A 24,510-nucleotide genomic window follows, 5' to 3' on the forward strand; every position below is an offset into this window, starting at 1 on the left:
GTGAGCTCATTTCTTGTGTTCGACTGAGACCCGGACTCCGTTTTTTACCTCAGTGTACGTCGCTTCGGACTAGAAAAAGTTAGCAGCGTGCGTTGTGAGATAAAATAACGCGCTACTAAGCAAAACGCAGAGTGACGTCTACTTGGTTGACATCATGGAGTTAAGTCGAGGCTAGACTGCGGACTGCGGTGACAAGTTCCCGTGTAACTTGAACAAGTTCGGCATTCCGTCTTCATGATGAGGATATCTATCTGGGATGTGAGAAGACGTGTGCTGTTGGTATTGGTCCTAACTTGTTTATTATTATGCTTCAGCTTCGTCTGCTCTAGATGACTAAGCTTACACTGGAATTTGATACATCCAAGGCTCTAACTAGTTGACTAGTGACCACCAGAAGTGCTTACAATGTTCTGTATGTTGTAATGAACGTTTTTTGTTAGCACGTAGCAAATTATGTGTCAAGCAGCGGCTACAAACTTTGAGGTGTGCTGATCATTGATTAGTTATGTCGTAATTGCTTTGACATGCTAACTATGCTCGCCTTATAAAGGGCGGTAAGCTGTGAGTAATTCATTCACAATAATTCACATGATGTATTTTCATCGTTAGACGGCATTGCGCTTGACAATGCGCCTCCGTCCCAGCATACCTTGGATCAACAGTGAGCTTGCTGGCAATAATCTACTATGAAAGCTCAACTGTAACGGTAAACTGGGCCGAAAGTAAAACTGTTGTTGGGTTATTTATTGATAATTTGAACTGAAGACGCACACAGTGATCTGGACATCTCTTCGCGCGATTTTCAATTTCCTAAAGCGTATGTTGAATGTAAACAAATTTCCTATCGCTTCAACCTGGTCCCTAATTAGGCCAAAATAAGGAGGAGGAGGGGTGGGGGGAGGGGTTTGCGTTCCTGCCCAAATGCTGCTGGCTAGTGGGTACAATTACACTTGTTTACTGTAGGATATCTCTAGTTATAGTCGGTTGCTAGTGCACGAAATTCGATCAACTTGAGGAATTTTTTGATTGTGAAAGCATTTCATTTTTCCGTTCGTCATATTTTCATCGCTGTCGAATTCTCATCACAATCACAAGCCGCCTACAGCATAAATTTAGGAGTTGCATGTCGTCAAAAAACTGTTATTTCGTTTTTGTTGTAATGAAAAAGTTAATAAAATAGAATATTGGATCGAGTTAGAGGCAAATATTACCTTGGATGTGTGCTATCTCTATCTTAACTTCTAAAATAAGAATTTTCCTCAACACACGCGTCCTCGCGGGTAACATGAGAAATGCAATGAAGATTTATGTGCTTGTGTTTGGGCTGAACATTGCTCATCAATCGCCAGATAGAATTTAAATTACCAGTGGGAAACGCGTACCATTCCTGGTTTCTGTTAGTATCGTTAATTAAATCAAATGGTTCGCGCAAGAATATAAACGATCTGTGCTCCGCTGAGAACAATTTGTTATGACATTACCGAAACGATAAAGGTTTCACACAATCATGTGAAAGGCATTGAATTAATGCGGCCGAAAGCCACGTTTTCGCAGCAGAAGCGCAGAGAAAGCTTGTCAGGTTCTGGTAGTTACTGAAGCCTTGTTTAAATTTTCGCGTTCATTTTTACGTCGTGACTTTCCCTTTTAGTTTCCCTGGCTGGCGCCAGTGGTGCGCACACCAGCCGCCCCTCCAGCTCCGGCGGGAACCGTTCCCTAGAGCTCTTTGTGCTGCTACAATGGACCCTCTCCTTCTATCCTGACCCAGCGAGAAATTGCCTCGAATTATAATCGGGGTGCGAGATCAGCTGAAATGCGTCTCTTTTATGAGCCTTGCATTCGCTCGTGATGCTCGAAGAATATTCTACTAAGCAATGAATTGCTCTGAGTATTTCGGAGCCTGTGCTTAGCATGGTTTAGCAATACGTGGATATATTTAGACTATGGCAGGTAGTCACAATCTAGCTATTACAAGTCTAAAAGGAGGTACAGATTAGTTCTCTCGAGGAACTAAACGAGGTCGACCCTGCTCTCTAAACCTAGCTTACGATTAAATTTTGATAAACTTGTGGCGTCGTGTTTAAAGGGTCCTATTTCTGGGTTAAGTGAAAAGACAAATTGAAGCAGATGATAAATTTATTACGTTGCTATTATTTCTTCAGAGGATTTCTCTTATCTCGGTTATGCCGTTGCTGAGGCATACGTGAGTATGCTCAGGTATATATATGCCGTTGAGCCTCTTTTCATTCATCTGCAATCTTTCTGAAATATTTCTCTCCATTGCGGATTTATGGTTTCAACGAATAAAAAAAACGACATCCACTGCAGAGTTATGACCGTCTCTTACTCGATTGATTAATTGAGCAAATTGTTCGAGTGTCGCTCATGCGCAACACCTTTCGCCCTACATTTTTCAGGTACGGTATAGGCATTGCTGAACACTATTATTACTATAGTACCGGTACCCGTACTTATACGCATACGCTCTACATTGACTCAAGGGAGTTGCTGCTTATATATATAGTCAGCTAATCTGAACTATGGAATCTAATGGGTTGTGGAATCATGTTGTTACATTTGTAACTTCATTTTGTAACTGTAACTTCATTTGTACTACACGTAACGTTTCAAATACTCGAACATATCTCATAATTAATAATTTAACCTGATCAACTGGATAATTTAACTCTGAAATATGAGAAATATGGGTCTGGATATAAGAAATAGTACTTTTTCTTAGCCAACTGCCTCAATCTTTAACTACTTTAAACTCACATCAATAAAAAGAACTTTCGAAAATGTTTTAACCTCGAGAAAAAGTTGAACAATTTTTATTTTAAAGTTTGACGTTACGAAAGAACTGAGGTAAATAGGTATGATTATAACTATAAGTAGATTATGTAAAGAAATTCCGATTCTTAGATGTTTGAGGCTTTAATTGGAAATTCCTCTTTAAAAACCTTATGATCAACAACACAGCCAATGAAACTCAAAATTTGAAGCAACGTGCAAGCGTAATGGATATCTTGTGATCGTTGAGTCGGCCTGCCAATTTTAGTCCAAGTACAAACTTTTGAAAAGGCTTAGCTTGTATAGCTTCAGTCTTGACGCCTTCAGCATATTAAGCGATTGAGTAGGGTTTGTAAAGAAATACGAACTAACTCGCTCTAAACTCGTTGAGCTCGAAACAAACGCATTAAAAGAAAAGCAAACAAAAAAAAAAGATTTATACTTCCTCATCCACTGCAATGATGAAATAATACTTCCAATTGCTGAACGATCAGAGCGATACAGTCTGGCGGATGCAAGGAGAAGCAAAACTTCTTGAGGAATAGAAAACTTGCGCCTGGCGCTGCACTTGACCATTTGTTTGTGCAGGTGTCATGACGCTTTTGACAAACAATGTTTATAAGCATTAGATAAATATTTACTGCGCCTAAGTATTACGCGATAAACTATTTTACATTGAATGATGTGTCCTAAGCTTTTATTACATGAAAAATGTCAAGAAACGATAACTTCTCAAAATAACGTTTACGTGTTTCCGAACAGCTTTTTACGGCTGTTACCGTACGCAGTGAAGGCCATTGAGAAATTAAGGAAATTGCGTTAGTACCTATTAAGTCTACGCATCCTCGCGGTTTATGTATTACTTCAGCAATCTACATTCAAGCTCCATGGATATTTTTGACTTGCCCTTATTTCCGCGTTCATTATTCATTAGCCTAATTTTTGGAAGAAAAGAGAAATTTTATTACCCGTTCAAACTTAAGTATTATTGTTACTACAAACTTAAACTAGAATCATATCAGGTTGCAGGCGAAACGTAAAATCCGTTCCTTTAAATTCCTAACCATTTTTAAAACACTCTCCGCAAGAGCAAAGGATACCTACCCCGATAGTCAGCATGCAAATGAAATCGTTTACTATAGCTTAGTGTTCCATGTGTGTAAAATTTTATTTCGTTGATGGAATTGTCCTTAGGTGTATGCAGTAGGAAATACTTAAGCCTAGTCTCATCACAGCCGAAGTTGAGCTTGCAGCTAATGGTGAACGATGATGACTTTGCCGGACGGCCGAGACAGCTTCGACTGCTTGAGCGGTTCATTCGCCACCACCGAGATACGCCTATAGACGCCTTCGTAACTTGCAGCGTCCTGAATAATTTAGCAGTTCTCTTCAGCAAATGAATGAAGAATATTTAAACATCTAAAACTCTTATGGCAGTTTTTAAAATTCGCTCGACCTTTTTCGCGTAAGTTGTATTACTAGCGATTTTAAGTTGCTTTGGAAGGTAATTAGGATTATCGATATAACTAGAATAAAGAAGAGTTCTGGAAAGCAGCGGAGCAAAATTGCATGTAATTTCCTAGTCTTATAATTCCAGGTCTTGTATACCGCTCGTCTCCACAGTATCGGGCATCGTATTAATGGCATCTCTGAATTGTTCAGAAGGAAATGCATCTGTAGTAAATGAATCGGTATCGAGTTCCTTAGTTCATTCGTGTGACAATTCTGAAGCCTACAGCGAGGGAGCGCTGTGACGTCAGAACAAATCCTGACAGACTTCAAGCGCGTGCACGATAGTTGGTCTGGTCGATAGTTGGTCTGGTGCTGCCGTCAAACAATGTGGAATGTAATGGAAATGTCCTCATAATATCTGCTTTAGGCTTGTCTCTTATGTTACGTGATCATGCTCGTGTATTGCTGTTCTTCAATTCATTTCATTTCTTCCACCAGCTATGTAGGTACAGATTTCTCATTGAGAGTGATTGGTATTCAGCGGCAATATAGGAAGGCTTTTTTTGGAAATGTCAAATTTGTAACCCTAGGTATCGGTGACAAAATATCGGAGCGTATCCAGCGAAGTTTACATCGTTCCTGAAGTTTCTTAGTTTGGTCATAAAACCCGAACTCGCTGCTCGTCGTACGAGGGTTTAAATGCAGTCTCATAGTTTCCGTCCTCTGCCGTAAAATTGAGAGGCGATGCCATAAAATGTCAGGAAGAGCAATTCAATTCCTCGGCGAGAGTCGCGGCCATTAGCAGGCTTGTCAAATCGCCTCTCAAGAGCGCCGCTGCAGACGTAATGGCCGCTGTCCGTGTCACTGCTGAACCTAGAGCATCTGCTGCAGATGTTCTGATACACGAGGCATGTGCATCTGCTGCAGATGTTCTGATACACGAGGCCTGTGCATCTGCTGCAGATGTTCTGATACACGAGGCCTGTGCATCTGCTGCAGATGTGCTGGTACACGAGGCCTGTGCATCTGCTGCAGATGTGCTGGTACACGAGGCCTGTGCATCTGTTGTGCAGGTTTGTGTTGGCTGAAATGCTTGCTATGAGCTGTGGTGCTGGGGAGGTTATGTGCGGCGTGAGCTGAAAAACCTATCGTGAGTTTTTTTTTTTTTGCCGCGTTGCGGTACTCGTACATTGAAAGACTCAGTGAGCTGGGGTCGGATGATGCTCACCATCTCGCACGTGATGCTCACCACCTCGCACGCGATGCTCACCACCTCGCACGTGATGCTCACCAAGATGCTCACCACCACATATGTGATGCTCACCACCACATATGTGATGCTCACCACCACATATGTGATGCTCACCACCACATATGTGATGCTCACCACCACATATGTGATACTCACCACCACATATGTGATGCTCACCACCACATATGTGATGCTCACCACCACATATGTGATGCTCACCTCCATGCAGTGGCAGTGAAGACCTCGTCAGTGTTGTCCGTGTTGGAGAAATTCAGTGTTATATCATCGAAGTCATCTCTTACAAATATATCTCAATAATTGATGTGTTGTATTTTGTCTGTTGTTTTTTGCGAACTTAACATTAAATATTCTCGAATAATCGCTCTTGGTAGAATTGTTGTGCAGCAATTTATCTCTGACTTTTCCCCTTATTTTTCCTTATATCTTTTATCATTTTAATTTTTAGATTATTGTTCACATTTTCCAGCTAGATGAATAAGTACCGTAATGCTTAATTTGATGATGAATGTACGGAACTATGAGAGTACTAGTTCTCATTATTCATTAAAAAGTAAAATATTGTTTGAACGATATTGTGCTGGTTAAAGTTTTTGGCTATAATTCATTGGGAAATATCATTCGCATAAATATATAATAAAAGTAAATTAAGCACTCCTGGGTAACCTGCTGTGGTATGTCCAACCGAAAATATTTTATTGCTTAATGGCAGAAGTGACCGGGCGTGTGAAGTAAAATGAACAACAAACTAAAGGGTGCGTGACTGGACAGCATCTGGGAGGCCGTCTCATTGGTATACTGCAGTCGTGCTACCCGGAAGTGGTGCAAATGCTTGGCATGTTTCTACCTGCTCGACAGTTCAAGAATACCTTCATTATTACACGTTCATTCTAATAGAATACACGGTCATTCTTGTCCCTGATTAGAATTAAGTTATTATACTTCACTCGCGCTCATTCCAGTGTCGCAGTCAGCTGCCTCATCTGACCAACGTGCCTGCTTTGGTATTCTGTCCACCACTCCCAGTTTCCTGGCTGCGTCAATACGTTATAACTTCTGGCCGGCTCCTCCTCTTCCATGAACGAACCCAATCTTTCATGTTGCTATCGTTTGGCATGTTGCTGCGGTTGTGTGATCACGACTTATGGATTTGTAGCGAGCACCAGGACCTGATCTGTGTCAATTGATGGAGTTGTAAGCAGAGGTCGCCATCGATCGCTGCCCCTGAACTCTCGTGTCCAAATTGCTGCCAAGTCAGCATCGACCGTTCTGGCCGCTTCTCAGTAGACCGTTCATTTCCACTGCGGAACTTTCTAACAAGAGGAAGAGACTCGGAGTTTTCTCGGAGTTTCCTCTGCTTGTATCACTAAAAACTACATTTCCGTGGATGGATGTTAAAATCTCCTTGTTGAAACTAGTTTTTTTAATTGCTGCATTTATTTATGAAGCATAATTTTTTGGAAGACTCGCGCTGTTATTATTATTATAATGATTTACATAGATGTTACAGGAGCCTGTACTGTACGCAAGCAGCCTTGAAGTTACGAGACACGAACATGTACGTACGATGGTGCTATTCATGCAGAGTTATTCCTATAGGAGGTGCTACCTATAGGGGGTATTGTTACTAAATATCTAGAACCCTTTAGTGGCAGAAATCTCGGAGCACCAATGTTTTTTGCTGCTTTCAGAACACATTTTTTAATATCTCAGAATTTAATAAGCAAGAACTTTCATAGAAAGATCGAGATACTGACGCAAATGGTATTCAGTCTACTGCCCAGTTTCAGTTGAGTTTATTCAATGTATTCTGTAGGCTTCAGAATGTAACTAAACCCCACAAACACGTGTTATCTGAAGCTAATTGCCCTGAAAAATAGAATAATTAATTTTCTTACGTCAAGGTAAATATATACACGCGGAAGTTCAAACTTATATATAAAATCTAAATCTACTTTCAAAAATGTCTCCAACACGTGCACAAATCATGCTAGTTTGAGTTGATTTTATTGTTACTGAAGCTCTGAAAGAATCGCAATGAGCTGCTCATGCCAAGCTGAGCGACATCCTCCCGATCTTGGCCACGGTGCATACGGGATCGATAACGAAAACGAACGCGTGGAGAGTGTCGTCGCTATGCTTGCCTTCCTTAGTATCCTTAGTATTTGTTTGGGATATAGCAGTCCCAGGCCACGATGGATCGCCGCCTCTGATCATCGTTCATCCGCCCTCATTTGGGCCACCTGATGCACGATGCTGTTGCTTGCTTCTCGCCTCTGGTAGTGTTGCAGGGGAGGTCGATCTTGGACTGTGCTCAGGAACACGTCGCTATGCTTGCCGCACCGATGCCCGATGTCTTGTTGCATCCTAGGAACGTTTGCAAAAATTATATCCATTTTAAATGTGACGCGTTTTGAATTACTTGAGTGAAAATAGTTCGGTGCAATTTTTTAAGCGCACATTCTATTCATAGGCAATACCTTGACTTATAATATGGTGTTAATATCGAAACGTATATTTTCTAAACAATCAATTATGTAAGCGTGCCCTGATTGTTTTCCTGATGGACAATAGGTGGTACGTTAGTCTGTTATGCGCATTATCCGAACATGAACGACATGCTCATTCATCACCAGCCATCGTTAGTTATGGCGGCGAAGAATGATTAGCACAGCTACATTTTATGTATTGTCCGCGAGAAACTTCTCGCCGTTCGCTGAAACCTCGCCGTTCGCTTATCACGAGTTCTGTGGGACGATCCTACTTTATCTAAATAATGCTTCCTAAATAAATTTAATTTCCTAATTTAAAAGCTCGAAAATCATTGTCATTGCTTTGACCGAGGTTCTAATTTAAGAAAATAGGCACAGAAAAACATTCTGGACTCATGTCGTCGACAGTGCTTGTACCTGGCGCCTTGTGGGGGTGGGAGAAGCTACCTGTGCGAGGCTGCTAGCTTTCATGTTGTATCAGCACTCAAGCCTTGAGTTGTGGTCAGTTATTGTTAGTGTAAAATACGAGCTTTAACAAGACCAAAAGGTCTGGGTCTCATCCATCCTTTGTCCGCGATGCTATTAAACTAGTCTTCAGTGACGTATTACGTCATACTTTGTCCCGACGATCAGTGTTGAAGTTCATTGTACGAGTGCTCGACTTTTTATATTAAGCTGGTCAGACTACCGTTTAAAGTAAGAATAATTATAATGAACTTTTCTTTTTTCGCGCAATGTCTTAACAGTCATGGTTTTGATAGGTTTCTTTTTATTCGCTAAATATTGCATTCCATCGCTTGCGTCGCGTCATGAATGCTGGTAATAGAACTATTCTAGTTATTATCAGTGCTATTTCACTTCCTCAGCCTGAAGTTCACTCCTAAGTGGTATGGTTTGTTTCTATGAATGAAAAGCTTTGGGGAGCTGAAATAGTATACATACTTTTTTCGGATGCAAAAGTATTTATTCGTAAAAATTTTTGGTATTATATACCTATCTTTCAATAATATGCACTTATGCACTTATTTATCGTATATAAAGTTGACGAAGTTCATGTATGAAAGCTACATAGGGGATTTGCAACGAGAGTCAAACGGCAGCTCTCTGTAAGAGGAACAAGCCTTTCTTAAATTATCATACATTTACTTTTATTCTTGTTCCAGGTGACGGGATTCGGAAATTCAAAAGATTTATTAATCTCAGGCAACTACGGCCCAACTAGTTCTGTATACGAATTTACTTGGAAGTTCTCCAGTAATGATATCACCATCTAATGAACTTCAATTCAATTAATATTTGACATGGTAAGGTTTTGTGATAGAAAACGCGTTTACGCAATCAAATATAAATATTTAACGTTCAACTGTGATACGCATACGAGACACCACGAAATGTGTTATGCGTCTACGTATTTGTCCGTTTTTTAATAGAACCTACGCCATGCTAGTATCGTACCAGTATCTCTGCAAATGAGGCATTCTCCTCACGGTCGTTCACTGTTCTATCCTAACTCTTGGAAAAGACGAAGTTCTCAGAGCAAAGTTATGAGGTCTTCCGGTGAAGTCGGTTGATTGAACTGTTCTTGTGTTGACTTGTGCACTTCTTGTTTAGACGTAACGTCGGCAGACCGTGTATCTATGTCCGCTCTTCGGGTGTGATTTTTTTGTAATCATTTGTACCAGCACGAGACTGCTGCGCTCACTGCCGTGACACTAGCACCGTGAGACTGCTGCGCTCACTGCCGTGACACTAGCACCGTGAGACTGCATGCCGAGACACCAGCACCGTGAGACTGCCGCACTGCTGCGCTCACTGCCGAGACACCAGCACCGTGAGACTGCCGCACTGCTGCGCTCACTGCCGTGACACTAGCACCGTGAGTTGCCGCACTGCTGCTCCTGATGCCGTGACTTGATAATCGTGGTAATCTTGACTTGGTATTCATTGTCGTTCATTAATTGCTCAACGGGCCGTCAACTTGAAAGAACGAACTACCGTTATTTGTGATTTCCGGGATTTCTTCCCGAATTCATTGATTCATTATGCAGCGGGATCGTTCTTGGATAATTGACTCTAGATACGAAACTTATCATAAGTAATACGGGACCAAAACTAACGATAATTTATACGTAACTACTCCTTTACATGACAATCGCGCTTGAACAAATATGCAATGAACTTGTACATTCTTTCATTAAGATGCTTGTAAACGGTAATTCTATTTCAAAGGAAACATCTACAGACACCCAATTGGATAATGTTTCGTCTAGTTGGTGAGTCTTGATATGCTTTCTTGCCTTATAGTCATAGTTTGACCCGTAAAGTTTGGCAACATATTTCGCCACTTGTGGAGAGATCTTTTCCTGAAATTTTTATACATGTATTCACATTAATCCAACTCTTGGAAACTCATAGATGGAAGTTAAGGCTTCATATCAACTCATGTTGACTCACAGACCAAAGTTGAGGCTTCATACAGGCTCAGCGGCCTAGCTTGGCATTATTAACTTGGAGGAGCTATGGAGAGCAGGTGTGAGCTCTTATTTGCCTCGCAACACCTGAGCCTGAAAAGCATCCTGAGCGTCCAAGGTCTCGCGCTGACGCTCAGTCGTCATGCTGCTATATAAAGCTACCGAAGTGGCGACTCCGCTTCCACTGATTGAAAGAAAGTCCGCTTCTACTGAATGCCGACCGGTCATCATAATGGTGTAAATTATTTGCTCACACAGCTTTTTTAAGAGTCGTTTGCACCCTGAACTATAGTGAAGCAGTGTAGTATATGAGCAGTTAGGCGGCTGGTCAGAGCTTGAGATAAGCACATATGTCTGCCCTCTTGCTAACCTTGTTCGAAGAAATGTTTTCCCGTGCAAAGCAGGTGTGTGTCAACCATACGAATTCTGTCCATTGAGGTTATTTTTTTCATTTCCGTTTATCAACAAAGTTTCCGTTTATCAACGGACATTGATTGCATCGTTACCTACACATCGCGAATACGAATGCAGCGAGACGACGGAGCGAGCAACGTGCAACTCATGCTTCCGCATTTTGCTTCAGTTGAAGCGACCAAAGATTCAAGTATTCATGTAGACATTAATTCAGAAATGCAGTGCCTGTTTGATGATCACGCAGCTTATTTAGGTTGTGACTTGAAGCAGCCTGTGAAATGTTGTGTTCCTGATAATCAACTCTGCTACAAGTTTTCGTAGACCAAAATAAAAATACCTGAGGCGCACCTTCTCAACTGAAAACTATGTCCTTTGCATGCTTGTGCTAAATTGATCTGTTGCCCAGATATTTTGAATATTAGAGACCCTGATTGGTCCCGTCTCCACTATTTAAATGCCATCAAAAGTTTGCCTCTGTTGCGAAATGCTCAATAAATAATCAACACGGAACTGCATGAAAACTGATGTCAGAAATGCGCGGAGCAACGCAGTGTCGTTTCCGAACACTATATTACCAGGAATGCGCTATTTTAGGAGGAGTGAATCTGATGTACAACATGCTAGTTCTGTCATTAGTATAGATCAGAGTGGGTACTCTGATCGACTACTGTCCACGTAGAACTTTCATATCTGCTCGGTATTTTTTTTGTGTGCCCGGCTTGTGATCGAAGATTCTTTGCTGAGTTGCTCACCATGTTTGGCTCTCCCTGATCGCCGGCGTTGCGGACCTCACTCGTCGTCGGATCCCTGCGGCTGTCTGACGCTCTTATCCTCTTCTCTGCTAACCTCGGCCAACAGCCGCGCCTAACCACCCGCTCACCTCACTGGTTTGGCTCGCTGCGAGCAAGAATGGGTGTGTCTCACCTTGCGATAACCAACAGAGGCTCCAATTAATTTGCACGTGCCAACTCTTCACAATAGCCGAATTGTTGAGTCGTGTAATGGGTTTTAGCAATCGGCCTGCTTGTGTTTACAGAAATGTTTTGGTTGTCAGGTTGCATATCTGCGCTGATTGGTCGTACGGGTATGTCAAGAACAATCGCTGTCACATGCGGACTGTAAGCTTTACAACAGTGTTGCTAAGCGACGGTGCGGCCCAAGCATCTCAGTGACCGCGACAATGGTTTAGACCGGAACATGGGCTCGCTGAGAGTTCCTAAAGTGCTGTGATTTGTTAGCATTCTATAGAGGGCTCGTTGTGTGGCTCCTGCTATAGCTCGCCACGTCGTCTGGTCACAACCAACGCGGCTTTTGCCAGTGTATGTTGCCTGCTCTGCCACCTCTGTTGTCTCAGCAGTCATTGCTACTTGAATATGAAAAATGCATTTCCCCGCCGCATTAAATGAAAGAGAGCAAATACCTTGAGTTGAAATTTAAACTTAAAAAATGGGTTCAATAAGTTGGAAGTTATCAGACCTGTTATCTGTGTTGAAATTGACATGATTTGCTGACTAGTACTGATCATGTTTGTCTCACTTTCAATTTGGACTACTAAGCTCTTTCTTTTGATGTTCTGATAGAATTTTTTGCTTGCTTACTTTCATTTACTGTTATCTTATTGTAAGAGCTCTGTTAACATTCGACATGGGTTTTGGCTCTAGGCAGTCTTTATGTCATTCAAAAATTTTGGTTCAACATGTGAACATTGTTCCATTCACTAGAATTCTTTTTGAAAAATGACGAACAAGCTGAACGGAAAAATGATATTGTTTAGAATTATCGGAAATGAGATAATTATTTCCATGATATAAACATCACATCATAGCAGTTTATATTCAACTGGATTGAGTGCAATAGATGGCAGTGGGTTACCGCGAGGCGAGAATATGAATGGCAGACTCGGTAGTGCGTGACGAGGCATCTAATTCTGAGGCGTCGCGTCAACAGAATGTAACCCGGGCCTATACTTTCAAAAAAAGTTAAGAGATCGTAAGTTCATCAGCCAATCATTGACGGCCTTTCAAGCAAAATCCACCAATCATAGACAAGAAAATAGAGCGTAAGTACTTACGTTCACTTAGCGAGTTTTGAAAGTATGGCCCCCGCACGCCGGCTTGTGGGACGCTGGGGCACTTTCTAGTAAGGTCATTACCAAGCTGAGCTATACATGCAGGACTGCCTGCTAGACTACCCTATGTACAGTTGTACATGCACTCTCCATTTTCCATTCACTCGAATTCTTTTTGAAAAATTACAAACAAGTTGAACGGGAAATCGATATGTTTTTAGAATTATCGGGAATGATATAATTATGTCCATGATATAGATATCATATCATATTGTAGTGGCGGTCACTGGCTGGGATATTAATGTTTTTGAGAAGATAGTGATGCGTCTGAAAGCGCTCATAATTTTCAAAAATGTTTAAGTCAACGAGCGAAAATTCGATTCGAAAATAAAAATTTTTGTCCTGGATTATTTCAATTTACCTACCTATTTGAAACCCTACCTACCCTAACTTCTATTTATTTTTTTAACGTGAACGTTCGCCAACGGTGTTCGTGCGTCGTACACAAATACATATGAATCCCAGCCTAGAATAACAAATGGAATAACTTGTGTTGTTGAGAATATCCAAAATTTTATTTTATAATCCAGCCTAATCTTAGTTGAAATTTGTCGGTTCATTCCACTTGTCTTTAATGAGTAATATAGGATCGTTTGAAAAACAGTTAGAGGCCTGATATGACAACGTTTCCTCCTGGCAGCTCACTGTCAGAAAGGTGGCACGTTTTTTATGTCGAATCGTCTAATATCACTTCCTTGTTGAAGACGACTTAATTTTGTTTCAACACAATTATAAGTGAAACATATTTCCATAATCGGCATTATAATACCTAGCACACACACGCAGTAGAGCCGTGCGAGTGTGGCCCTGTGGCTGTGAGCGTGGCGATCGCTTGCTGCTTTAGAGTTTAGACGATGGTATAGCTCTGACCCGCACCCGGCAGCTCCCAGCCACGCCTTGTCTCGCACGTTTCTGTGTGTACTTTTTACTTCATTTAAAGCTCTAATCTCTAAAGGAAAGTGAGAGCCGTCAGCTACCGGCACTTCCAGCGCATGGTGTTATTCTTATGTGTTAGGGACGTTTCAAGGTTTGGTATTGTTTGTGAAAGATGCATTTGTTTCTAGCTTAACTTCTATTTATTGCTCAACTATTCGTAAATTTAGCTATTTGTACTCTTCGAGATCGCCATGTAGGAATAAATTAAGATGAAAATAACTTATAAGCTAGTTACACCGTGACAACCATAATTCAGGATCTATTTCGAGGGAAGATGTAACCCAGAGTAGCAGAAATCTCTCGCTGATTTAAAACAGTAGGACTGGGCAAGTCCTTGCCCAGACGAGGTAGCGACGTCTTGGCAAGTTCATTTAACGACATCCCCTTGTAAAATAATTCGGATGCTGTGGGCTCCATCTTAGGATCCTTGGATACGCTGGCGAGGGCTTATCCTCTCACTTAGTGAGAACATTTAACTGCTGGTGGAATAAGCGCGTCTTTTGCTGCCATGTCATGAAGTGCTGCACGCATCTTGACCAGCATAATATGGGAATATTTCACCACACTCGTATGAGATCTACTTATCAGGTGAATTTCTCTCCCTTCTCTATTATAAAATTCATAAATGCTAGGTAATTTTTGCATTCTGGTTGGTGATTTATTTCTATTAACATTTTAAGAACCGTTGATGTTTCACGGCCTGCGTCTCACTCAAATGTTTGATGAAAGTCAACTAGCAGCCCTTGACTTGCCAGCACGTGAAGTGAGGCATAAATTACTAGGTCAGGAGCGACTTGCTTTTTTCGTGACTATGATACATCGTCGCTGAATTATTGACGGGCCTCCTCGTCACCTCCCATCGTGTTGATGGAGTCCAGAGACCGCGGGGTGTCAACTCATTACGAGGAGCGTCTTGCCGTACCAGCTGCACGAAGTGTTCCCAATTGCTGTCAGGCGTTGTAAATGTTTGGGTAGGAGTGGCTGTCTCTTTTTGTGTTCTGTAATTCCGTATTTAGTATTATGTATTAAGTATTCATATGTTTATTGTTCCTTCAAAGATTTAATATCTGTCTCAGTTATCCCTTCAACAGGATTAGTTCTCCAACATTTCCGTCTCTCACTTTCTTTGCTACGCCAGGTGATTTGATCAACCGATTTTTGGGTTTGCGAGTACAATGAATTGCTTATTTTACCTTAAATCAAAATTTGCTCTGCATTGATATATCTTCCAGTTTGTGAAGTGTGTAAAGTAATTGTGTTAGAGGCTGCTATAAGCTGGGGGATGTTCTGCGGTGCTGACGCTCTTCAAGCTGACAATGCCGGCGTGCACCGCAGTGCAGATCAAGGTTACAGGCAATGTTTTATTCTCCCTGGTACAAAGCATAAGTTTCCTGTATCGGCTCTATGGACAGTAATTTTAGTACCTTGTAACAAAATATTATTGTTATTCCTAAAATAATATTTGTGACAATGACAAATATCCTCAAGTATATTAAAGACATCGTGTGTGTGGATGGTCTCGTATTTTATGAGTTTTTTTTGCTTAAATTTCTATTCAATTATGTGGCATGTGATGACGTTAGCTTGTTTATGAACGTGCTGATACTTTTAGTGCAGCCAGTAATATATACGGGACTCGAAAGTGAGACATGCTTGCGGATACTCGCGCTCATTACACAATGGTGTCTTAGCGGTTACAATTTGATGTCAGGAAATGTCTTTTGTCTTGTCGAACATTAAGAGAGAGAAAGAGCTTATCGCAGCGTCTGCGCTTGCAGTGGCGAGTCGGACTACGTGAGTCACGCGTGTTGCCGCCTGACTTATGTGCGGCGCCTGACGTCAGGCTGGCGGTTGTTGCGTCTGCGTCACGCGTGTTGCCGCCTGACTTATGTGCGGCGCCTGACGTCAGGCTGGCGGTTGTTGCGTCTGCGTCGTACAGCAGACGCCGTCCACAGGAATGCGCTTGTTGCGCGTGCGCTGCATGCACCTCGACCGTTGTGAGCGTTGTCGCACACGTGTGGTCATTACTTATTGGTCAAGTCTTAAATCATTAAAAGGTTTCAGTATAAACACTATATACCTCTGTCTTGCACTAGTAATTAATATGTGTGTATTTTGACCCACGAAGACCCTATAATTGTTGGCATTCTCGTCATCACTCCATTATATATGAGCTCAAAATTTGGGACTCTCTGTAGAATCTACTGCTTGGATACTATTTAAGGTTATTTTTAGATTTAGTATCAAGATAAAAATATAATAATAACCCGGATAAGCGAATAAATTATTTAAACTGCAGTAGTTTTCCAACGTTGCAAATATGTATATATTGAAACAGTGAGGAAAACGTCCAATCATGCATATGAACGGAATTTTTGATCGAATATTTGATGAAACGTTGACTCGATGTTTTCTATTTCACAAGCGCCGTAACCTTTTCACTAGTGAGCCACCTGCTCAGAAAATGAAAGAAAAGGCGATTTTTACATAAAAATGTAATTTTTTAAAAATCATTTAACGAGATAATTGATGTCGTTTGCTTAAATGTTATATGGTGTAAGGGCATGCATCGTCCGTCTTACACAAACTTTGTCTTTCATTCCGACATTCCCGATTCTAACTTCAATGCTAGGCCCGGTCTTAAAATCAGATCATGTTCCCTTACACCCAAAAGGTGAGCTTTCAAAGCCACTTTTACTTCATACTCATTTGTGTTGTGAAATACTTTTAATTTGAAGTAGGTACTTATATATATGAAATAGACAAAGAAGAGTCCAGGCACACCTTATTCAAGAGCATAATTTTTGTTACATGTCGGACCTACAGGCTGGACCAATTTAACCCACAAGCTCTGATTCATGTTACATGTCTCTGATCTTCCGCTATATAATACAGAATTACTAAATTACGGTTTATGCATATTGGATGCCCTTTATGCTTGGTTAATAAATTCTCTAGTATGACCGACTGAATAATTGAATCCACTCCAAACACACGAACCACATAACAAGCTTGACATTAGGGCTAAAAACAATCGCAAAAATAATAACCAATTATATAAAGTAAGAAAAGAGAATAAAATCGTATAGAAATCGTATAGGAAAATGTTGCCTGTCATGGAGTTATTATTAGGAAGCACTGACAATATTCACCCTGAATGAAAGGGAAGCCTGAAATTCTTCGATTAAATCACTTCTCCTATACTGGATCAATACCCGTTGGATTCTACGATACCCCGTCGCTGTTTCACCAGTTGTACAAGGTCGTAGGATAAATCAGTAGCGTTGCTAAAATTCGTTTAGAAATATGCACACTGGGGGATGTTCACACCTCACGGAATAATCGTGCTGTTTGATTATATTCTAATATCTGTAAAATTACAATAATTCTAGAATGCTGAATAATCACAATGTTATATTTTAATTATAATTCACAGTAAAATCACATTAGTTATACCTAGAGTTAATTATCGTGATATTTTATTTGATTAAAAAATTTATGAAGTAAAATCATAATATTTTTCGAGTGTTGAACGACCGTACTCTTTGATATGATTTAAATTCATAGTAAAATCATAACAATTATCGATTTTTGAATAATCGTCATACATTAATGGATTCTAAATAGCAGAAAAATCGCAACACTTATCAAGTGTTGCGCTCTGTGTGTGGTGGAGAGGGTTTACAGGTAACGACGTGTTGTGTTGACGAACGGGAGTGTTTGTTCATGTCCCATGTTGCTGATGTTCATTGGCTGAGGAACGTGTTTGTTCATGTCCCATGTTGCTGATGTTCATTGGCTGAGGAACGTGTTTGTTCATGTCCCATGTTGCTGCGTTCATTGTTTGAGGAACGTGTTTGTTCATGTCCCATGTTGCTGTGTTCATTGTTTGAGGAACGTGTTTGTTCATGTCCCATGTTGCTGCGTTCATTGTTTGAGGAACGTGTTAGTTCATGTCCACTCGTTGCTGTGTTCATTGTTTGAATGAGGAACGTGTTTGTTCATGTCCCCATGTTGCTGATGTTCATTGGTTGAGGAACGTGTTTGTTCATGTCCACATGTTGCTGACGATCATCGGTTGTGGAAGATAACTATTTTCATTCTTTAAAATGGGGCGAATTTTCGTGTTTTTTGATAAGGTATTCGGGTCGCTTTGCGATCTGAATACTCGGGCGATTTTTAAATTTTAATCTTGACTCAAACAAAATTAATGGTTCCAATTCAGCCTTGAGCTTGACTTGTCTCTTGAGAAGACTTCGTCTCCTAATTGTGCGCTCGATGCAGGAGACGTCTTGTCCGTATTGTGGACCCAGACGCGACTCACGTCTTGCAACTCCTGTATTTATCTTTTGTTCATTCATCACAATTCTTTTCACTTTATTATTTTATTCCCGTAAATAATCCATTCCTGTGGTGTTCTTTAGCGAATTTTCTGTGCAAGAAGCTCTAGCAAAATAAATTTGTTATCAATATGATCATTCACTGGATAATATGTTTGAGCTGTTAACAATTGACTGATTACGTTTTTTCCTGTTCCATGATAACATCTCTGTGCAAAGATGTAGTATATTTTACCTTTTACGTGTAGGTAATTCTATGCTTGCTAACATATGTACATTTATTTATGACATTGATATCACTATTTTCAAGTAACACGAAATCGTTACGTTAGATCCGTTCACGGCATGTAACTGGTGCAAATTCCTTAGTACAATGTCACTTTAAGTAAAGCAATAGAAATTTTCTCCGACTAGAGTTTCCATCATTTGAATCAATGTCGCCGAAACGGCTCAATTTGTTGGTTTGTCAGTTGTTTAAAAGGATGTCAGTTATTTATGACGCTTGCATGAAGGTTTCGATTAGAAATGCTTCTTGTTGGCATCGTTTCTTGTAGGTTTCATTTCGTTTTAATTTTTAGTTGAAGGTAATCGTAAAAAAAATATTCTCGCACAAGTTATGTTCGTTGCAAATTTTTCCCGAACCATTAACAGCTCGGCAATGTTCCGTTGTTCTGTTGTTTCTCGACCAGGAAGTAATACAGTCATTTGCAAAAGTTTAAGACCACCCTCCGAATTTGGGTTTTTTGTATTAAGGGGACCGTCTAACCTAAAATTTTCAATTTTGGCGTTTTCCACTTTTTGGGCTCATCTTAAAGCTCACTTTTCAACGCATTCAACGGTACCAGAATCATCCCTGTGCGTCAAAAAATGATTTCGTGACAGCTTCCCAAAGAAGGGCAGTTTTTAGGCCCTTTAACAAATGTCTATGAGTGTTCCACTTGGCAACCGTTCAATCTTGATGTCTCCAAGCAAAATTCAATCGCCTAATTTTCATGGCTGCAGTTAACTTTGGTTTTTGAGCAGGCGTGAAACTCTTTAGGTAAAATTCTTTGCTTAAACGGTGTGAAATAGAACTGATGCTCTGCTCACATCCTTTTCGAAGCAAAATTCCTTGAATTTTCTTAAAGGAACTTGTTGGAGATCTTGCAACAGTGAGCTTCATGATGTCATCACGGCTGGTTGTTTTCCTCGGACGCCCCGACCTTTTCTTGTCTGAATAATAGCTATCATGTTCAAACTTGCGTATTGCATTGTTAACTGCAGTCTTGCTGCTTCTCATCTTTAGCAAAATCTGGCATACAGAATAACCTTCGTCATGTAAGAGCACAATTTGAGCCCTCTGGACTTCGGTAAGAGAAGCTTTTCTACCCATTTCTAATAAAAGAATATTCTGCTGTCTTGCAGCTATAATCTTCTCATGCAAGAGCTGGGAGGTAAATGACGCACGAACACACTCCTCTGATCGCCTGCGGCTACCGTTAGGCCCGCCGCAGGCTCAAACTTGTACATCACTAATCCAAAAAGGGTAATTTCCTGATTTAGTTCAAATTCTGTGGGTGGTCTTAAACTTTTGCAAATGACTGTAAAGTAGCGGTAAATGAGTTTCCACTTTCCAGGCATACGCTTCCGTTACCTTCTCTACATTTGTGCTGCTCTATGTTAACTTAAATTTGGGAAAACAATTGCCCATAAATTCTCCTAGAATTTGCTGTCATTTCATCTAAACATCGCTACATCGTTATTGTTATGCACACTAAATTCCTGATGTTTAGTTCTTGAATAGATGTTTCTCTTGTTCGTCTTAGCGGCGCAACTGCTTGTTTCTGTTGACGGGAGGAATGTTCTCACTCTGGCTGTAATTAGAAATTGCTCGTTCGGTGACCAGGAATGGCTCAACTCTGAGTTTTTCAACTCAAGTACAAGCTTGGGCTAACTCAGTGTGATCCTTGGCAGGGAAAGTGCAGTCAGAGTCTCGACGCAGCTGCCCTTAAATCAATTATGTCACTTACGGGAAGAATTGTACTTGTGTTGGTGGGCATATACGACACTTGCAGCCTGGCATGCAGCGCTTCAAGAGACTCAAACCATGGGTTTGGCTTTAAAAATCCCGAGAAACCCTAGCTTATATGGTTTTCAAACCATGGGTTTGGGACTTCATGCAGGCAAGTGGAGCGACTACTGAACGGCTTCCTGACAATATTGAGATGCAGCTCAGCCATAGCTCGTATTATTATTGTCTTCTGAAATAATGTAATATGGGTTGTCATAAGAAATGGAGTTGTTCCATCGCCTTAAAGTTGACGAGCTACAGCGCACATTTGCTAAAAGGTCACCCGACTTCATTATGAAAGCCCAGTGAGAGTGTTGCTTCATCATGCCTTAATCTTCGCTTATTATTATTATTAGTTGAACATTTATTGTTATTTTTCAATTATTTTGAGTCCTTTGTGCACTGTTGCTCTGTAATGTACGGCCGAATGAGCTGAGTTAGGAAGAATGCTTCTGGCTAGCCGAACTGTCAAGGAGATTTGCTTTGTACCTTCTTGTGTTTGACAGCATTGGATCAGAACCTGTTCTTTTCTGTTAGAGAATTAACTATTTGCTCATATTTCCGTTTGTGATTGTAATGAAAGTTCTGCAGCTCTGTATAGTTGAAAGTTTTAGTGGTAACATAACGCGCTCCATTATTACAAGCTGAAAAAATTATGTATTTGTCAAATGAAAATATGAAACCCCCGATGTTTTAATAATCTGTTGGATACTTTAAAAGTAGTATACTGTGCAATTATGAAGCTGTTGCTGTTCATTCATTTGAACTGTTCTTTAACCATCCTATTACACATAATACAAGTACTGAACACCGAGCTGACGCGTGCACGGGCAAATTTTTGTTCATTCGACTGACGTACGTTTCTCTTACCGGATTCTTCTCGAAATAAATTACAGTTTGCTGTTTTGTAAGAAGTGGTGGAAATTGTAAAGCTTGTTTGACTGGCAACTTCGAGAGAAGAAAAAGTTAAAAAATTTACGCAGCAATCAAAAACCTCTCATTTCTTCTCTCGAAATGAATGTGTAGTGACGCGAATATGTGCGGCGCATTCAATATCTGTTGACATTTCACGAGCTTGAGGTAAGTGATGTATGTGATGAAGCGAGTGGAGCCTTCAGCGCTGCTGGAGCTCTTGCAACGCCATGTCGTTAATGTTATGCAACGCGACCTCCTCGGTTTCTGAGGTCAATTTGTTTGTTGCGTCACTCGAGCCAGACTATACCCTGCAAGAATGGCATTTTATCAGCTTGCTTCTTTATTTATGCACAATGTGCTAGGCATTTGGGCCAGGACTACTGAGTAAAATGCTGTGCACCACACCAGGTAAGGTAGTAATAGTTGCCTGCCTACGCAACCAACTATTACCCTCCCCATGTTAATTTGTTTCTCTAGACCATGGGGTTTAAAACCCGAGTTTGTTTCTCTTCTTTGTTATTAGTTTTTAAGGGGCATGCAAATTTTCTCTCTACCTCATATATGATTTTCCAGGAAGCGAAGACCTGCGCATTTTTCACTTAAGTATACTAACTGAACTGGCCTACAAGGAAGTTTTAAGCCTGATATTTGAGATATGTTACGAGTCTATTACAATACTCCGGAATATCGATGCGCATTACATCGAAGTTCGGCATATGAGGGAATTTCAGGGTGCTGGATTGGTTGAAAAGTTCAGTTCTGAACCTAAATTCAAAAGTGGATGCAAATAGTAATTTTAGGACGTTTTGCTTATTTGCATCTTTCTGACTCCCCATAAGATTGTTGTGCGAATTTATTTCATTTAACTTCCAGATTTGCAAAGCTTATTGCTTGTAAAATGTGAATGCTACTTAACTCTGGAATGAAAGATTCGAGCATTATTCCATTCGATAAATTATTCCTGTGATACTTTAAGCGACATTCCAGTTATTAATAAGCATTATTAGAGCGGTATTACCTTTCTGTTGAATAAAGTTGTTCCAAGACTACAGTCTCAGCTCGGACAACATCTCCTCCATATTCGAACACTCATCCCTCGAATGTTTTCATTCATTTGCTCAATTCATGTAAAATATAATGAAAGACATTATCACCGTCACCTGGTACAGTTCGTGGGGATTTCTGTCCTGAATTTCAAGCAAGCTTAATACGTTCAATATTCGGAACTGGAAATGGTCGTATGAAGCCTGCATATCAATCCCTCGCAAGAATGTCCTGCCGATATCCTTTTGTTCTCGTAGTATTTGGTGCAACGAATCGTATGAATTATTAACTGAAACATGTTAACGTGTTAGAAGTTTTGTAAGGGTTTTTAAATTAAATTTGAATTAAATCAATTATGAAACAAATTAGAATTCTGAGATAGAGGTCGGCTGAGCTGCCTTCATAATCTATATCTCTCGTATTTGCATTTTTAATTAATTAGAAAGTTGAGGTAGCAACTATCAGCGATGAAAATTTGTTAAGAAATTATTTTCTGCCTTCTAAGCATGGGAAAAATAAAAAACGAAGCTGCTAAAAAATATCATTTAGTGTGGTATAATTTGCATCTTTCTGTTCACCGACTCTGTCTAGCGGCGCTAAATCCACTGCGAAAGGACGCGTCAAAGGGATAGTGACACCAGTCAGTGCACTCTGAAAATGAATGCTTCATGTTGTCTAAAAAGTGACACTTTCAGCACGTAGCACTGATACACTCGTTTGCAACGCCAGACCGAGCCAGGATGATTTACACCATACAAAAATCATATCGCTATTTGGTCTAAGTGTCGCTCACTTCGTTAAGTGTTGGCTGCCACCTTACAACGATCGCTGCGACGGATGCCTCGTGTTTTGCGTGCCCCATCATTAATGTTCTAATTAACCGTATGGGCGTAAAGAGTTTACTTCACAACAATGACGAAGGAAGTTATAATAATAATGCTGGGTCTATGAGGTCAGACCCTGGCGTGTTGGCCCGAAGCTCTTGGTTCAATTAGGTAGTGAGGCGGTCGGTAATGACGAGCCAGCGCCTGAGCTACCTTATAAATGTAATTACTGGTCGTCTTGCTCGGAAGACTCGGCTACGCTCGGGGCAGGCGTTGGGGCCACACAACGGTTCCTTCGCTAGCTTGCCATGTCTGGGGCTCGTGTGTGGTTCTGTCAGGTACTGAAATGGAGGTTCAGCATAGTTTACAACTTTTATTTTTACAAGTCACTTGCAATGCGGCGCCAAAATCTTCCAATTCCTTGGTAGATCCAGTCGAGATGTATTTCTATCTCAGGGGCTGGTGCGATTCAGTTTAAAATTGTTCGATGCTACTGATGTATTCCAATTGCTGAATGAGAATTAACGTTTCCGCAGTAGGACAGGAGGTAATGCAGTCTCATTTATGGTGCAGTCTGCGTGACGGTTGCTGTACGTGGATGTGTGGTGATGTGAAGGCGTCGGTATTCGCTAACGCTCTTGGCATACTCGAGTCTCGAGTCTGCACTCAAGCCCAGGTTTCTACCTGCCCTTATAAAGTAAATTCAATGCCACTAATTTATTTATAATAATATTCATTTGAAGTCGTAATTATTCAATGCACTTCAATCAAAAAATTAAAATGAATTTTGAAATATTACCTTGAGTAGGCATGTACGTCCGTTTGGGGGAAAAAGTATCCTGAAGACGATTTATCTAGGACAAACATCGTTCTAATAAGCGGTCTTCCTTTCTATGGCTGCCGATTAGTTATCACGAATTTATATCGGGCCCTCAAAGAACTTCTTCGACCATTTGAGATTCAGCGCATGTTCATTTGTTTTTTATTACCATTTTCATGTGAGATTAAATTTACATTTTTTATTCTTATCGTAAATTTTCAGGCATTATCAAGTCATGCTAATTCATTCAGAAATTCTTCCAAAATCTGTACGGAACACAGTGAAATCGATTCACGATTTTTTTTCAAGTATCACACCTCGAGTCAAAACTGTTCCTGAAAAAATTCCTGAAATTGCTTTCTCATAAACTTGAAATTAAACTGTAAATGAATAAAGCTTTGAAATGGCCCTGAATACAAATACTGAAGTGAACAAATGCCACACCAGAGCCACACCAGAGCCACACCAGAGCCACATCAGAGCCACATCAGAGCCACATCAGAGCCACACCAGAACCACACAAGAGCCACACCAGAGCCACACCAGAGACACACCAGAGACACACCA

General features: G+C 40.6%; 2 protein-coding genes across 2 annotated transcripts in view; one reads left to right on the plus strand and one right to left on the minus strand.

Moving 5' to 3' along the window:
* Window positions 1–5,716, minus strand: part of LOC108680551 (papilin) — a 48,881-nt gene extending 43,165 nt beyond the window's left edge. The window contains exons 1-2 of the mRNA XM_047880383.1: window positions 5,439–5,716; window positions 5,059–5,301 (exon numbers count right to left, since the gene is read on the minus strand). Coding sequence (XP_047736339.1) covers window positions 5,059–5,301; window positions 5,439–5,716 — 521 coding nt within the window. The remainder of the gene's footprint in view (window positions 1–5,058; window positions 5,302–5,438) is intronic.
* The window catches only part of LOC108680552 (fat-like cadherin-related tumor suppressor homolog), a gene marked incomplete at its 3' end in the record, with an annotated part of 116,196 nt that overhangs the window by 403 nt on the left and 91,283 nt on the right, over window positions 1–24,510 (plus strand). The window lies entirely within an intron of this gene.

Source organism: Hyalella azteca, unplaced genomic scaffold (assembly GCF_000764305.2).
Source record: "Hyalella azteca isolate HAZT.00-mixed unplaced genomic scaffold, Hazt_2.0.2 contig5355, whole genome shotgun sequence".
Lineage (NCBI taxonomy): Eukaryota > Metazoa > Arthropoda > Malacostraca > Amphipoda > Hyalellidae > Hyalella > Hyalella azteca.